The 18,612-nt window shown below is 38.8% G+C and overlaps 1 protein-coding gene across 2 annotated transcripts in view; it reads right to left on the reverse strand.

The window, feature by feature from the left end:
• Cfap54 (cilia and flagella associated protein 54) overlaps positions 1–18,612 on the reverse strand; it is a 293,504-nt gene that overhangs the window by 24,190 nt on the left and 250,702 nt on the right. For both annotated transcript variants that reach the window (XM_048803590.1, XM_048803601.1), the window contains one exon: positions 11,806–11,880. In XM_048803590.1, coding sequence (XP_048659547.1) covers positions 11,806–11,880 — 75 coding nt within the window. The remainder of the gene's footprint in view (positions 1–11,805; positions 11,881–18,612) is intronic.

The raw sequence follows: 18,612 nt of genomic DNA on the forward strand, positions 1-18,612 counted from the left end.
AAAGCATGGTTGAAAAACAACACTAAAGATACATCTATTAAATGGCCATTTACTCTTTGAAAATTAGCAAACATTTAAGGAGGCTAAAGCCAATAATGAAGGGAGTTGTTAACGTTCAAGTGAACAAATGATTCATTTCACTCTATTTTAAGGCTGGAAAAAATAAAGATGACCATGGTGTATGGAATACCTACCACAGGCCTTGTGCTGCACCAAATGTGTTAAATATGGTTTCTAATGTAGTCCCATATGGGAGTAGTTATCACCAATTTACAGATAAGGAATGAAAGCCTAGAGAAATAGAGTAACTTGCTCATGGTCTCACAACCAACAGGTGGTAGAACCAAAAATGAAACTAGGTTTTTATCCACTAGATACATTGCGTCCCAGACCTTTCTTAGCATCTAATTGACCTGAAGTCTTTTAGGATTCCTAACTTGTCTATAAGGGCAGAATTAGAACTAGAACTAGAACTTGTGCCAGGTGTCTTGCCACCACACTCTGCTGTCATGTGTGGTTGAGGAAAGACCGTGATGGCATTACCACCTATGATACAGGCAGAATAACTGCAAAAATCTCAAAATAGTTAGTGTCCAAAGTAAACAAGGTAAATGATATATATTTACACCTGCTTCTGCTTTGTGTGTCTACTTAAATGTAAACAACATTTGTCAAGAGAATTCCCAAAGGTTTTCCAATTGATTTAGCTCTATGAGGCAAAAATCAAATGCTCTCCTGAAATGATAATATAATTTCACTGTTAAGGTTTTTTTTTTTTTTAATCAAGGCAAATAATTTAGAAAACTGAATGAAAGACATGAAACTGAACATTTAACCCACGTCTTAACAAAATGGAGAAGAATGAACAGATTTGCTAATGATACCCCTTATCTCTTGCCTCCTTCTGAGTTCTACAAAGTGACTAACCTCCAGACCTCCAGGAAACTCCCTTCTAGATGGCTGTGCAGTTGTATCCAAAATGACACCCGCTTGGTTAATCAAGGAGTGCACACACTTCTCATTACTTTTATAGCAAAAACATAATATCAGGATATCTTGTTTTAAATTTCATCCAAGCATCATTATTCCCCCAAACTGCACATCTGATGAAAGTGGGGCTGGTACTTCAAGCACAGATAATACAAAGGCTCTCAGCTGCTTGATGAACGAGAGTATATTTCACCCTGACACTGTTGCCGGCAAATCTCTGAGAGATGAGCATTTTGGAAATGCTATAAACAGCTTAGCCTTTTCTTAGCATTTTGAAGAGCACATTAATAGCCTGGCCTTTTCTTAAGGGCTTTCTTTTTCCCTTAGCCAAATTTGACAGTTAGAAGTGAACAGTGAGTGGATGGCATCAAAGTCAGCGCTGTGTTTTAGAAGCAGTGTGGAACTGATGTCATCTGGCATTGTCTTCAAAAGAATATAAGAATATTAAGTGGATGGCTCATGAACTTACATACAAAGGATACTCTTCACTTGAGGATGGAATGATAATGTCTCCCAGAAGAAAGATGTAATTCTAGATGCCCATAAAATCTATTCAGACAGCTCTTAGTTGGTACAAAAAAAGGAAAAGAAAAAAATGTACAATTCTTGACTAAAAGAAGTTACATTAATATATATATTTTTAAATACTTAGTAAATACCTGCTATGGAATACATGGAAACTTGTGCTCTGTGCTGTAAATAACAGTTTAGAGGGTATCAGCAAAAAGAGACCAAAAGGCATGCAGTAAGAAAATAAAATTAGCCAAAGGAAGTTAAATAGCTTAGCGGGACCCTCTAGGATTTAGCATCCTTAGAAAAGAGAAGGAAGCTGTCCTACATAAATAGGGGCATGTTCAACCCCATACGACAGCCAGAAAGACTTCATAGGTTATTTCAGAGTATCCTTTCAGAATCCACCTAGTTTATTCCCACCCTGTGAGCATAAACGTACTCAGCAACTCCATGACTATTACCTAATATATTTAGGAAAGATTGCTAACTAATTTAAAAAATAGCTTAAGTAGGTCCCTTTGGAGAAGCCCCTGCTCAGAGGAGGAATAGGCCCAGAAATTGGGACTCACTGGATGCTGTCGCAGACTGAATTTTCCTCAAATGATTGCAACAGCAGCTCCTAGCCCACATTCCTTTCTTACAATTTGACTTTGATACTTTCCACCCAAAAGGATACAGTCTACGTCCAATCTTGAATCTGGGTGGATCTGAGACTAGTAGGGAAGTTGTTATGGAATTTTTGATGCTAAGGTATAAAAAATGATGGAAATTTGCTGGTTCTCTTGGGAGGCTCAATCTTGACAACTCAACCACCATGTTGTGAAGAGGCCCAACTAACCACAGAGAGAGGTCTCATGTCCTGTTCTGGCCCACAGCCACACTGTGGTCCCAGCACCCAACTGACAGCCAACATCAAGTACCATCCAAATGAGCTTTCAGTGATGCCAGCCACTAGCCATTCAATTATCCCAATCTTCAAGTCTTCCTAGCCAATACCCCAGATACCATGGAGCAGAGACAAGCTGCCCTACTATGCTCTTCCCAACATGTGACCCACAGAATCTTAGGGCCTGACAAAACTATAGTCATTTTATGCCACTAAGTTTGGGGTGCTTTATTATGCAAGGTTAGCAAGTGGAACCGATGACCTTGGGAACACATGATCAGAAGGGATATGTATAGCCATACCTAGCACTTGAATCACTCCAGCCTTCTGTGAATGCACCCAGAGGCTTCACTGTAGGCATTTATATTCTCCCACTATAGTCACATACTAGGGGAATAAGTCTACTTACAGGGTTTCCTTTCAAGTGAACTCAATCAAGCAGCTTTAGATGATAGTAATGGGAACTATATTGCTGAGTCCATGTCAGGCACTGTTCTCAGAATTTTACATGAGTTAATTCACTTAATCCACATAATGACCCCATGTGAGAGTGGTCAGAATCAAAATGGAGTCATTTGTGTCAAACTCAACAAAATAAATAAGACCAAGAAGGTTGAGAAGGAGGGAATCTCATGCACATATGCCTGTGTTGAGAGCCATAGCCAAGTAGGAATGATGCATGGCATTTTTGGTTGAAAGGTGATGCCAGCAAGCCATTGAGATGATAATGATTATGTTAAGATGTGCATTCAATTGGAGATTAGACCCCTGCTGTCCACCTCAGCCTGCTACTTTGGAGCTCTCGCAGGACTCCCGGAGAGTTCCCATTGGTTGGGGAAGTGCGGTAGGAGGGAATTCAGGAGGAGGGATTTCCTGTTGGTGTAGTGTATCCCGGGAGAAGGCCATGTGCGTGGCATTCGCGGGAGTTTTGGAAATAAAGTTTGTTCCTGCTTGAGTGGCTCGTGATTTTGTGCCCAGCCAGACTGCGGCATGCCTGACAACAAGAATTATCACAAAAGCCTCTGACAGAACCACAACCTGACACAAAGGCTACCACAGCCTTACACAGAAAATATATCTTCAAGGAAAGTTGTCCAGCAATGGCCTGGTCAGCCTTGGGCCAACACTACCTTTGTTAATGATCCTTGGAACCAGGCATTTTTGTTTAAAAACAAATGATTTTGCCTTTAAAAATCCCCCCCTTGCCGTAAACTCCTTGATAGGCCCATACATACTCTCAGTGAAATGTTCATTACTGAATAAATTTATTGATCCTCTGAGAATTTCGGTTTGTTATTTAGTCGACATCTATGAAATGAAATATTTTTATTCCCATTCTACAATAGGGAAACTCAAGTATTTGGGTTAAACAACTTGCCTAAGGTTATACAACTCAAAACACAGCAGAGCTGGGCTGGGATTTGGAGCCAGGCAATATGTCCCTCTGCCTATCCATCAACGACCACATCTACAACATCATAAACCCTGACTCTAACTCTCCCTCTCCCTCGGGAACCCATTATAAATCTAGTCCCCCACCTGCATGGCCAAGAGGCCCCATACTGAAAAGGCTGGGCAGGGCTGGCTTCAGGATAATGATAGTGGTCAAAAAGAGGCTCTGGAGTTGGCCACTCTTGACTGTGACAGGTACCAGTTCTGTGACTTTGGGCAGGTCTTTTAACACTCTGACCTCGTTCACCCTCCATCTTCATGCAAAATGATCATCCATTTTAACAACACAAGCCTTCTCAGTATGTAAGCAACAGTCCAAATCCTCGTTCTGGATCATCAGCTCCTCCAGGCAAGAACTCTGTCTTTGCGATCACCAATTCCTCCATTGAGTCCAACCCAGAGCCTGGCACTCAGTTGCAGCTTGTAAATGGAGCTAGGGTTTTTTGTTTGATTTTTAAACATTTCACTTTATTTTTCTCTGCATCCAGGGCTTCTAGGATTTATTCCATTCTCTCCATCCAAGTAATCAAAACCAAAAAATCAAAAAGTGCTCCTTGAGAAAAATCACAACCACTGAGCCAACTGCCAGGGGTGAGATTTTTACTTTTTGTCCCTTTCGTCAAAAGTCTTTCCAATAAGAGGAAAATACTTCCATGAATGTCCTTAGTCATGTTTGTATTTTCCCAAGGGTACTCTTATCATTTTGCAATCATTTTTCTAAGCAATTAACCATGGGTCACTAGCTTAATTTCAAAGAGGGAATCAGTGAATCCCTCTAAAAACATACCGAAGCTCATCACCTTCAGAGCTGTGGCAAGACTGCCAGGGGAGCCCAGGAGTGGTGCTCAGTTCTCAGGCCTCTTTCCCCACTCTGGACTGTAATTGCTTTCGTGGTTGTCTCTGTCCTGCGGTAAACCACAGCTCTCTTGAAGGCAGAGACTGGCTTTTACTTTTGTCAAAGCCTCACATAGTGACAGGTACAGAGGAGGCACTTCACAAATGTTTACTGTACCAATGACTGAAACTGATGGCTCCAAAGTCACTGATAATGGCAGAACTAGAGCAGCAATCAAGGGCTATCTCTGGAAGATGTATCATGAGCTATTCATTCATTTAACATTTTTTGAACACCTGCTGGGGACCAGACTTGGGGAAAAAGCACTGAGAATAAAAATACAATATGACTCAATCTTATATAAGATCCAATCAGCACTAGTAGAGGAGAGAAAAGTGGAAGTACATCGCCATAACACATTTTGATCAACTACTATTGAGTGCATAGAACATAAGCCAAGGGCTTAAAAGAGAAGTAATGAAAAAGTGGTGATCTGAGTTAGGTTAATACAAGTTTAGATGCACTATCGCCCATTTCTATGTGATACCCAGTACAATATAAGAGGCTAGTGTTGTGAGGAAACTGCTTCAGCTAACATGCAGGACTCATAAGCGGTCAGAAGAGATAATAAGGTGTAGGTAGTCATGTGATGGATCCATACATTAGCCGTAAAGATGCAAATAATTTAATAGAGGGATGTTAATATAGTGGAATGGTAATTTACTCACTAGCAAATGATTGATGTCAACATCTTATCATAAAAATATCAAAAATGATAATTAAATAAACAATAGGGATGAGGATGTGGCTCAATAACAGAGCAGTTATCCAGCCTGTGTGAGGCCCTGGGTTTGACCCACAGCACCATAAATAAACAAACAAACAATCAATCATGAGCACACTAAATTCAGCCATGTAAAAAGGAATATACATTAGTAAAGCACATACTAATATGCACTTCACTAGAATTTAAATATCATTATGGATTTTTAGGTTAAATTTACATATTTTAAAGAAATATTGCACAAACTAAATTATGTTCAATAGGAGCTACAGAAATAATGGCAGACATCAGGCTGAGATGCTTTCTGAGACTTGAGGCATTTTTATTTATTATGAGACAAATTCATAGCTATTATAATCCACCACAGTCTCCTGCGTGCCACTGACTGTCTCACTAGAACTCTGACTTTCCAGGTACCTCTGTTTCCTTCTTGCATTTGCCTAATAAAATAATTTGCTTCTATTGGCATTTTTCATTCCTATATCAAAAAGCCAAGTGCTGCTTGAGAAAAATCACAAGCCAAGAAGCCTAGTATCCTCACAAACATAACTTTTAAATCTCAATGTGGCCCTCAATCTTCTATTTGTCCTGGGACAGCTTCCTTACCCATGGCCCTGGATGATGATGATATTCAAGATTTCACCTTTCTAGACGACTGTGCTCTCCAGCTTCCTGTCCCACTCTACTTAGTTGGGAAAATTAAAACCACTGGCTGAACTTCCCCAATTTCTCCTTTTCTTATGCAATTACCTATATCCCTCTCCACCTTGAGATGCCACCTAAAGGCCTAGAGGAGGAAGTTTTGTTTTGTTTTGTTTTTGCTTCAAGTATCCCCTCACTTGTGCTATACAGATCTGTCTGTTCCCTGCCCCCTCCTTATGGCTCTGCTTCACCCTTGGTCCCTACAGGCATCCTCTATCCCCCCTAATTCTTTTCCCAACCACCCCTGCTCTTCAATTCTGTGGCTCATTCTGGCCATTTCCCTATATTCCTCATTTTGTTTTCCCATGCTCTCAAATCTTCTTAAAGATCAGTCTGCTCTAGTGACTTTTTCTTTCTCATCTCACTTTCTCACATCTCACTCCTCAATTCCCTGGAGCACCTGCTTCCACTATTCTATTTCAGGTGTTGCCTTGTCACTCTTTTTTTTTTTTTTGGTACTGGGGATTGAACCCAAAGGTGCTCTACCACTGAGCCACATCCCCAGCTCCTTTTATTTTTTTATTTAGAGATAGGGTCTCTCTGAGTTGCTTAGAGCCTCATAAAGTTGCTAAGATTGGCTTTGAACTCTCAATTCTCCTGCCTCAGCCTCCCAAGCCCCTGGGATTACAGGTGTGCACCACCACGGCCAGCTGCTTCCACTAGTCTAGTAAGTCATTCCCTGGATGTGTGTTAGTTAAAAATGCAGATCTGGAGATGGGGGCGAAGAGCACTGGTAGAGTACTAGCCCCATATGCACAAGATCCTGAGTTTGAGCCCCAGTTACACACACACACACACACACACACACACACACACACGATAACAGTGTGGGTCCTGGATTTAGGTGGACCTGGATTTGACTCCTGCCTCTTCCACTTATAAGTTCTAAGACCTGAGCATGCTACTTAATTTTCTCATCTCAACAGTAAGGATAGTAATGGTAACCCATTTCAAAGGGTTCTTGTGATATTAAGTGATATAATGTATATAAACACTTAATGATGTCTGCACATGCCATGTGCTCAATAAATATTTATTATTATTATTACTATTAGTAGTAGCATTTGCATTTCAATCACTATTATCACACTGTTAGATACTACACTAGGTCAAGCTAAAAATCCTAAACTAAAAAAAAAAAAAAAAACAAAAAAAAACCCCACAACCACTAAACTTGTATAATCAAGAAGAACTATTTTGCAGTTTTTGTATATAATCTCTTTGATCTCTTGATCTAAGATAACCTTTCCATCTTTAAAGCAGGATCTACTCCTAGGAACCTACCTCTTCTCCATTCTAGTCTATTCATATCATATACACTCATACATTAATCATTAATCTGTTCAATTTATAATACTTTCACACATGTATGTGGATAATTGATAAGGCAAATTGATTTGTATCATGTGTACTAATGAAAATACTTAATTTAGCTGGCAAGAGGAACTTTAATCTGTGTTTTCAGCTACAAAAAGTATCTATACCAATGTACTGTATGCAGCAGATAGTCAATAATTATGATGGACAGGTAGTTGTTTAAAGGACTTAATCAGAGTAAGAAGAGAGAATATTTTTAGCATCATGTTTGAATCCTACCTGACATCTTGGGAAATGCAATAATTCAAACCTACGCAGGCAATTAAAGGAATGCTTTTTATTGCTGCTTGACCAGAAATCATACCTAATGGTCTCTGATACACTGTGATTAATCACTAAGATGGTTAGTATGGGACATTCATTCCCTTCCTTCATGTCCCTGCTATTCTCAGTCTCTTTATGTCACAAGCCATGCATAGCAATATTTATTTTAATTAGGAAGAGGTAATACAAGCAAAGGTAATTTGTAATAGGTATGTTCAGTAAGGAACAAAATTGCACAGCAAGATCTCATACTGGTGACAAAAAGACCTCCACTAAAGCATGTAATTTTGCCTAACAATTTATTTCTTGGGACAAATTCATAAATGCCCAAGTCCTGTCCCAGCACTATTAGGTAAGTCTTGCTCTCAGAAGAAATACAGGAGGAGGTTCAAGTGAGAGGTACCCTTTCTTGGATCCTTCACCACTGAGATCCCATGTTGGGATCTTGACCTAATCCCTAAGATAGAATAATAAGTTTACATTATGGGAAAAGAAAATGATTTCCATCTTTTATTCTACCTTTAATATTTTTCAAAACAAATTTGGCTACTAAAAATCTGATTGAAATTAGTCCACAAGGATGAAGCACACAGGGAAGGTAGAGTCATGGTGGAGATGATGATGATAATGACAGTGATGCTTAAAATATTTTCTAAACATTTCATTGTAAGCCCTATGACAAAATATTTAACTATATTATCCAACTCACAATTGTGAGAGCTTCATATTATGACCTATGAAAAAAACCCTGAAGCTTAGAGAAATTAAATAATTTGCCCAAGGTCATACCACAAATGACACTCAAGTCTGGGTTTTCAACCCAAGTGTCAGAAACCAAATCCACTGACATCAGTCATCATATATCTTATGATTAACAATTTTTTGTGACCTATTGCTAACCATGGGTTGTCTAAAATTAGATTTAGGCTTGGTTTTACTATGTCTGACAGAGTAAGTCTAAATATTTCCATAATAAAAATTAAGCTCCCCATTTAAAAAATGGGAAAGGGCCATGAATAGTCAATTGAATTTTCTAAAAGCAAAGATTAAATTACAGATATTTAAAACTCAAAGAAATTCAATTTGATTCAAGAAACAGTAACAGTGAGGTTGGTATACATGGTACCGTGAGAGTTCAGGGATGGAGGGAGCAGTGTCACTGTCCCTACAAGCTAAAAGTTTAACAATAAAATAGGGCACAGATTGTTGATAGGTCTTACTTCAAATGTCCCTTTGAGGAGGAGACATGTTCGGGAGAACACCCTATCTAAGCTGTGGCTCCATTCCCTGATACTCTCTATCAGAGAGGCCTACAAACTTTATAAAATCCCAGAAAATAAATAATTTAGGCTTTGTAGACCACACACTCTGTTATGGTTTAGATATGAGATGTCCCCTGAAAGCTCATGTGTGAAACAATGCAGGAATGGTCAGAGGTGAAATGATTAGATTATAGAAGCTAAACCTCATCACTGGAGTAATCCACTTGTTGGATTAATCATCTGAAAGGACTCCTGTACTGGGTGGCAACTATAGGCAAGTAGGGGTGGCTGGAGGAAGTAGGCCTTTGGAATTTATATTTTGTCCCTTGGTGCCTCTCCTGTCTCTCGACTCTCTAGCTGCTATGACCTGAGTGGCTTCCCTCCACCACAACATTCTGCCATGATGTTTTGCCTCACCTCAGACTCCAGAGTGGAGTCAGCCGACCATGGAATAGGACCTCGGAAACTGTGAGCCCAAATTAAATTTTTCCTCCTCTAAGCTCTTCGTGTCAGGCATTTTGGTCAGGGTGATGAAAAGCTGATTAATACGTGGTGGTCTCTACCCATCTCTGCTGTTATACTAAAAAACTAGCTATGTACCACAAGTGAAAAAACAGGCAAGACTATTCCAATAAAACACCATTTTAAAAAACAAACAGTGGCCCAGATGCAGTTCACAGGCTATAATTTGCCAGTCCCTCCTCTTGTATATTGCTTTATTTTATTTTTTTCCTTTTCAGCACTTGACAAAATTTGAAACTTTCTTGCTTATTAATTGCTAAGCATTTCCCTCCACAAAAATGGCAGTTCCTTGAGAGCAGGATTCTTATTGCTTATCACAGCTGGCTTTCCAGTGCATAGGAGGGATTTCCTGGCATGGAGATTGTTCACTCTAAATATTTGTTACATAAGTTAATGAGCAAATACCATTTCACAAAGAAAAGATACAGATTTACAATGAACATATAAAATGTATTTGGCCTTATTAAAAATAAGAATAAAATAATGACATGCTACTTTTCACTTTTCAGAATTAATAACCGTATAGAGAAGGAGAAGAGGGAGGTAAGATCTAGTGTAAATGAACGTGTTTGTAAACTGGTCCTCTCATCTACTACAGAGAGCAGAGGAAATTGGTGCAACATTTCTGGAGGGCCATTTGCAATCATATAGCAATATATATATACACTAATTCAAAAAGGACAAAGGATTGAGTAGATATTTCCCCAGAAAAGACGTACAAATGACTAAAAATCATATTTAAATATGATCATTAGTCCCTAAAGAAATGCAAATCAAAATCACAACAAGATACCACTCCACACCCATTAGGATAGTTTTTATTAAAATAAAATAAAATAAAATAAAAAGAACAATACTTGATGAGAATATGGAGAAATTAGAATTCATTTTTAATAGAAGTATAAAATTATATAGCTGCTATGGGAAACAGTTTGGGGTTTCCTCAAAAAATTAATACCATGGGGATCCAGCTACTTCACTCCTAGGAATATACCCTAAATAATTAAAAACTAAAACTCCAATAGATACTTGCACAACCATGTTCATAAAAACCTTATTTACAATAGCCAAAATGTGAAAACAACCCAAATATCCATTAATGGATGAATTGATAAACAAATGTTGTATATAGATATAGAGGAATATTATTTAGCCTTTAAAAATGTATAGGGTTAGGAAGGACAGCAGAATAAAACAGACATTATTACCTTATGTACATACATGACTGCATGATCAATGTGATTATACAACATGTACAATCAGAAAAATGAGAAATTATACTCCATATATGTATGACAAAAAAATAAGGAATGAGGGTTGGAGTGGTGGCTTAGTGGTAGAGCACTTGTCTAGCATGTGTGAGGTACTGGGTTTGATTCTCAGCACCACATATAAATAAATAAAATAAAGGTCCATTGACAACTAAATAACATTTTTAAAAAATAATAATAATTTTTTTAAAAAAGCAATAAAATACTTAAACATGGGTAACTTTGAAACATTATGCCTCACAAAGTAAGCCAGATATAAAATATATATATGACTCCATTTATATGCAGTACCTAGAGTAGACAAATTCAGAGAGATGGAAAGTAGAATAGGGGTTATCAGGAGCTGGTCAAAATTATTTTTATAGGTATATTTTATAATAAATATGTATACATACTTTTTACTCTAAAATTCAATTCCTAAAAATGACCTCTGAGGATATAACATAGAAGGGAACAAATATGTATGTATTAGAATCCAAAAATCTCTTTATTCATCAATAATAGTGCCTGACACAACAAATATATAATAGAGACTATTACAAAGGCTTTTTTTTCCACATAAAAATACCTCCATGGCATTATTATTCAAGGAACAAAAGCAAGTTACAGAAAGCATGATCTCATTGACAGAAAAATTCTAAAGTTCATCTATGAAGGGAGAACATTCTAGATATTTCCAAAGTGCTAATAGGGATTATGATCCAAATGGCAGATTTCAAGTGATTTTAAAATGATCTACTACATAATTTTCTGTACTAACTGAACTTTTTTTCCACAAAGAATATTCTTAACCAAAGTAATATGCTATTGTGAACTCATTTTTTCACATTAATTAAGGAAGGTGAGACCCTTGGTACTTGCAATTAGATGTTTTTTGTGTTTTCATTTCCACAGCAGTAATACTACTTGTGAATAACCAGATACAATTTGAAAGGAAAGATACATACCTCAGTTAATGGTGTTGGCTCTCTGTCACTCAAAAACAGAGCTAGTATTTCAGAGCAGCATTCAATGATCATGTTCTAGAAACAGGAAGAAGGCAATATAGTGAGGGTGGTATTATTGGTCAAATACTGCACATTTAATGATAAACAATTAGTTTCCTTTGTCTCGTTTTGCATCTCTGAACCCTAGTTCCCAAGATGAGAAAAAGAGGATCAGAATCACCATTTCTTAAATCATCTGGGTTATTTGAAAGGATACAGGATGGTCACAAAATATAAGATCTGCAATTAATCATGAACAATACATTATTTTAGGATTCTTTCTCTGTAAATCACAGTTAAGATTCATGTCACAGAGTAATAACAAGCAAATAATTCACACCAAACTAAGATTTTAGAAAAATCACTTTTCTTCTGAGAAGAGAGTCCTGGACTCAATCCCTGGGAGGGATTTAAGCAGAAAAGAATAACTGGGATTGGGAAAGAAATGGGAAAAGACAATGGAAGAGCATGCCTACATTGCCTGTTGAGGACACTGCCATGGCCCCACTGAAGGGACACACCAGGCAGCCACTGGGCCAGATGTGGCATGGTTTGTCTAGAGGGGGAAACAGATGACAGAGAGAACTTTGTCGCCTGAGGGCCCCAGTGCAGCCTTGGCTCCTGACTCTCCAGCTCCATTTTCTGTGAAGCCCCCTGTGCCCTGTCCCAGCCGCTGGCTCTGCACAGGTTTACTTATTGCATGCTGACAAGTTTGTGCCTCCTCCCTCACTTATTTTGCTTGAGCTGGTGTTGTTTCCTTTATGTACAACTAAAGGAGCGGTGGCTATTAATTGTCAGAGACAAGCTATGCCTACCTCACAATGTTGCTAGCGTCCAGCCTGACAGAAGCAACAAGTTATTTTTTATGATAGAATTAATATATGCATGTAGTAGCATCCAGAATATTACAATGATAAAGGTATTTTCCTGTTTAAATTATAACTGAGCAATGCTGGTTAAAACCTTAAAATAAAGAACCAAACAACAACAGACCAGGTTATGGGCAAGCTTTAGTAAATGAATACATATGGAAAAGATCCAATTTTAAAATTATGAAACTATAATTCCACTTTAACAACTATTCAAGATATTATAGTAGGTGCTGTGGGACACAAAGATGAAGAAAGACAGCCCATTCTCATATAAAATTTACAATTACTAAAAAAATAGATTTATATATATCCAAGTTAAATATCAAGTCAAATATGATCAGATCATATCAGTTGTGACATGTTATAGACAGAAAGGTAGGATACTAAGCAAGATAGGATACTATTGCATACTAAGCAATTCTTAGTATGAGGAATGAGGAAGATTCCTGGAAGAGGTTTGTATGAACTCAAAGAATAGGAGGCTCTCCTGTGGGATCTAGGGTCCCCCAGCGGGAGAGAGCCATATTTGCAATGAGCTTTGAGGTAGCACAGGAATCAGAAATGGTCCTTTCTAGTGTGGCGTGGTGGCACATACCTGGAATCCCAACGGCTCAGGACAGTGAGACAGGATGTTTGCAAGTTCAAAGCAAATCAGTGAGGCCCTAAGCAACTTAGTGAGATCCTGTCTCAAAAAAACCAAAACAAAAATGAGCTGAGAATGTGGCTCAGTGGTTAAGCACCACTGGGTTTAATCCCTGATACCAAAAAAAAAAAAAAAAAAGGAAGGAAGGAAGGAAGAATGTTCCTTTCTGCAGACCTGCACAGGAAGCAAAGCAGTAAGCTTGGTGACAAATAACTGGAGACGTCAGTTTATAGCAGGTCACATAGGAGTGAGGAAAGGAAGTGGACTGAGGGAATAGTGATAGAGATCGACTTATAAATGTAATTCAGACTACAGTTTAAAGGTGAACTGGCCTAGAAGAAGACAAGGGGAAGAGAAATCAGCTATAAGGCTGCTCAGACTGTCTGGGCAGCAAGTGATTTTCACTCAGGATTGTGAGTGAAAAGAGGCCAGGTTTGTGGGGCTAAAAGATGGAGGGCAGGCAGGAGGCCGATCCCTGATCAGGTACATCAGGATGTGGAGCCTTCCGGGCTCCCAGTCCACTTTACCAGACAGAGGGGAAGTACACCCACTCGTATGCTCCTCCAATTTATCTGTATTTTTATGTCTCTAATTGAGTTCTTAGGACTGGTTAAAGTGTGTTTTCTCTCTATATAAAAATTTCAATAACAGCCATGATGGGTTATTGTCATGATTTTGTCAAGAGCTATCAAGTAAAATGACACTGTCTATATCATTAATCATCATTTCACATAACAGATGAAGATAGCAGTATTACCTGATAAATGCCTTCCACTGCCTGTCTCAACATTTATCACACAGAAATTTTGTCTCCACAACATTCTATTACTCTGGCATTATTTGAAGTAAACCACATGCACATTGTAAAATTGGCTGATCTGAGGTTGGGCTGTGAGCACCTCCCATGACCTCACTACCACAGAAGTGAAGACAGGAAAAGCACAGAATGCAATCCTAATCAGAACGCGGCTGGAGGCGTGCTGAGGTTGGTGAGGGAGCAGGGAGGGTGCAGACGGACCTTTGCTCAGTCCTCAATACTGTGAGAGTGTGGATGTGGAGTGTCCCCCACAGGCTCCTTTGGTAAGGACTGTCCACCACAGTGGTGCTGTTGGGAATGGTGGAAACTTGAAGAGACGGGGCCCAGTTGGAGGAAGCAGGTCCCTGGGGAGTGCTTTTGAAGGGTTTATTTTCCCCATGCCCCTTGCATGGGCAAAATATGCTCTTTCTCTCTTCCTATTTCTTTCTCTCTCTCTGCTTCCCATGAGGTAAGCTCATTTGCTCCCCATACACTTCTGACCATGATTCCTCACCACGAATTCACAGCAATGGGGCTAAGCAAAATGGACTGATATCTCTGACACTGTTTAGCCAAAATAAGTCTTTCCACCTTTTAGGTTTATTTATGTCAGGCATTTTGTCACAGCAATGGAAAAGTGACTAACACGTCCATTGCTCCTTTAAAAGGAATACTTGCTCATTCTATGGGGGATGTCCTTCTGAGTGACTTGGACATATTAAATCCAGGTCTTGGGATGAGCTGAAATCCTCATAATTTTTTACATGTAATAGGAAAGAAACTTCCCACTTTTTTTTTCAAGCTTTCAAACTCTGGCTTCCCTCATTACTCCTTCATATACCAATATGGCTGTTTTAGCAAATTGTAGGGGTAGATAGTGGGATGCCCTTCCAGGTGAGATGCTGCCCCTGCCTCCTCCTAACCTCCAGACCTCAGCTTGACTTTCCACAGTCCTTTCCTAGAGAACAAAGTTCCTTCACTATTCACTCAACATCTGTGGACTGCCTCCAACATGCCCAGGGAGTGGTAACAAGAGATTAACAAGACACAAAGAGAGTTTTAAGGAGCTCTCGGTCTAGTGAGAGGAACAGGGGAGACAGACTCCTCCAGCACTATGTGGTGCGGGCAGAGAGGGAGCAGCACTTATTCCACGGATCTCCCCAGACCCATCTACCACAAATTCCCCCTACACTTCTTCCACAATGGATATCTTACCGTCCCCTGAATATAAGATTCCGCTCTGTGACTTCATAACTCATCTCTTGCTCTATTCTCAGTCTGGAATGAGTTTCTCTACAGGTATCCAACTAGAAGTTTCACAAATTACTGAAGAAGCACTAGGTATCTATGATATAAGGATCAATAAGATATCTAAGCAAAGGAATTCACAGTCAAGAAAGAAGAGGAGCTGAATAAATGGCTAATTACTAAAGCAATACAGCAAGGGCATAGGATATTTTGGGATACAAGGAAAAGTGACTTTCTTTTCAGTCTACAGGAGTTATTATAGAATGCCATATGAGCTATTTAATAGTACATTATTTTGCTTAGCTTTCTTTACATACACACACACAATATATGTAAATAAGATTTAAAAAATAATAAATTGGAATAGTTTCCATCAACAGCCCTACCATTGAAGAAGAAGGATTACAGAAACCTTGCCCTTCTGTATAGTATAGAACCTGCATCATGAAGAAGTCAGTCAGAAAGTTGGACTACATAATAAAGACCTAAGTGAGAGCAGGAAGAAGAAAAGAAAAAACGCTGCACACTAGCTGGAGGAACAGTGTTAGTAGTTTAAGCCAGTGTTAGGGTTGCTGTGGATGTCGGGAGATACCAGAGCTGGTGCTACAGTTTGGATAGGGCATCACTATGTCCCCCAGGAGTTTATGTGATTCAAGGCTGGATCCCCAGAGTGGCAGCCCTGGGAGATGTTGTGGACCTTTAAGAGGTAGGGTCTAGTAATAGGTCCTTAGGTCATGAGGGGGAGCATGATCTCTCAGTAATAGTTCTCTGTAACCTCTAGAATTCTCTTGAGAAGGATGTTATAAAAGGATCAAGCCTAGCCCATTTAGCTCTCCCTCTACTTCCTAGTTCAAGATGTGATCTTCAGCTCTTGTTATACCATCTGCCATGTACACTGGGCCCCTCACCAGAGTCAGAGTCTGAACTTTGAATCTCCAAAACAGTGAACTTAATAAACCTCTTTTCTTCCTAGGTAGCATATGTCAGTAATTTCATTACAGTTGCAAATGCTAGCTAATACAGCTGAGAAAAAACTGAAAGTAGTTTTGCTATGCGTTATAAAAAATTCACCCCAGCTTTTTCACTGTTGTGACTAATAGACCTGACAAGAACAATTTTAGAAGAGAAGAAGTTTATCTGGGGGCTCAGAGTTTCAGAGGTTATAGTCCACAGATAGCTGGCTTGATTCTTCAGGGCCCGTGGCAAGGCAGAACATCACGGTGTAAGGGTATGATGAAGGGAAGCAACTCAAGCCATCACACCAGGAAGAAGAGAGACAGAGCTCAGCTCTCCAAATATGTACCCGAGAGGCACACCCCCAAAGACCTACCTCCTCCAGCCATACCCTACCTGCCTTCAGTTATTACTTAGTTAATCCCTATAGGGGATTAATTCACCAATTGGGTTAAGGCTCTCATAATCCAATCATTCCATATGAAAACCTTGTGTTGTCTCACACATGAGATTTTGAGGGATACCTAATATCTAAACTATAATACCCCTAAAATGTTCTTATGAGAAATTCTGAAAGATATAGAATGTTTCCAGTGATTTTCAACATCACACTTCAAATGCCACTTTGCTGAGAAGGCTAGCAGGTGGTTGGAATCATTATGAATGACCACTGGGTACTATATATGGCCACATTCATACAATGTTTAAGCTTCTCCATCTGTATTCATTCCTGAATGTCTTCATATCCCCAGGCCTAGAACACGTTTTCACATAATGGTTTCTCAGAAAGAATTTGATAATTGAAGCTCATGTTCAATTATATTTTTCTATATGCTTTTATAGGACTTTAATTTTTCAAATATGACTATATACTAATTTTAATTGTCTTGTACCATCCAGGTATACTTTAAATATTTGCCAAATTAATCGTAGGTGATCTGGAAAACTTGTATTCAGCTTCCTATATCAGTATACTATCATTCCAAAAAAGGGTTTGCATCTTTCATATACTTTTAAAAGTCTGAACATGCCCTTGAGCTCTCTAAAAGATTAAAATAACTCAGTCATTCTGAGCCAGTGTTGTTCATTTCAGAAGGGTACACAGATTTTCAAGCAAGAAGTGATTGGAAGACCTGTTCTGTAGCTCTCGCTCCTAATTTTAACTTAAATTAATATCTATATTCTAAAGTTCTTGGCTTATTTTAGAAAAGAAAAAAGGAGGGAGTGAGACAGAATGAGATTCACTATCCCACATATCATCCAAAGGCACATTTTTTGGACTCTTATAGTCCATAACCCACCAACAATATATATTGTAATAGAAATAAATATATCAGATTATAGAAGTTATGAAATCCTATCCAAGTCCAGACCAGAAACGATCTCGTCAAGTGTTCTAGTTAACTTCTAATTAGCTCCAAGTGAAGGTTGTCATGACAATGAATGACCAAATTTAGTCAATGAGATTTATTTGCTATAACCCAGAATCTAGCTTCCCTCCCCCCCCCCGCCCCCGGGCTGGTTAGTATTATGGGAAAAAAGGAAAAAGAAAAAGTTTATTTTACTTCCATTTCTCAACTTTCAAATGCTGTGAGCTAATTTGCTTATCAATTCACCCAAACAAATATTAGTATTTCTTCCATCTGGTGATGTTCTTTCATATAGAGATAAGAACTGGGACACATCTAAAATGCTCTATTTTAAAGATAAGGAAACACTTTCAAGGTGCATAAAACAAATTTAAAAATTAAGAAGCGAACATCAAATTTGAAAGAAATTTTTTCTACTCCAGGGTTGATGCACTGGCACTTACCATTCAGATCTGGAAATGAAAGCAAGCCACAAACCTTCACCAAGTCAAGGCAGGTCCTCTGGATTCCTGCTTGCACTTACATTCAAACACCACTCTCTCCTCGTCCCTATTTATTCCTGATTTGTTTAAATTCACAGACAACCTCCTGACTTAGATACTTGGCTCTTTGTTATGAATTCAATAACTACATCACGGACATTCTGGTGACTCTCATTCCACCCAAAGAACTCATCTTTCCACCTCACAGCAGTATTTGAGCACAAAGATTATGTATTTTAGAGATGAAGGGAAATTATTCCTGGAAAGGATAACTGAATGAACCTTAGATAGTAAAATTGAGTGGTACAGTACATTCTAGAATCTCTACTCTTACGGATGCTCATTCTCCTGTCTCAGTCAATCTAAGTTGAAAAGACAAATGAGTTTGGGTTAAAACTGTAAA

Source organism: Marmota marmota, unplaced genomic scaffold (assembly GCF_001458135.2).
Source record: "Marmota marmota marmota unplaced genomic scaffold, marMar, whole genome shotgun sequence".
Lineage (NCBI taxonomy): Eukaryota > Metazoa > Chordata > Mammalia > Rodentia > Sciuridae > Marmota > Marmota marmota.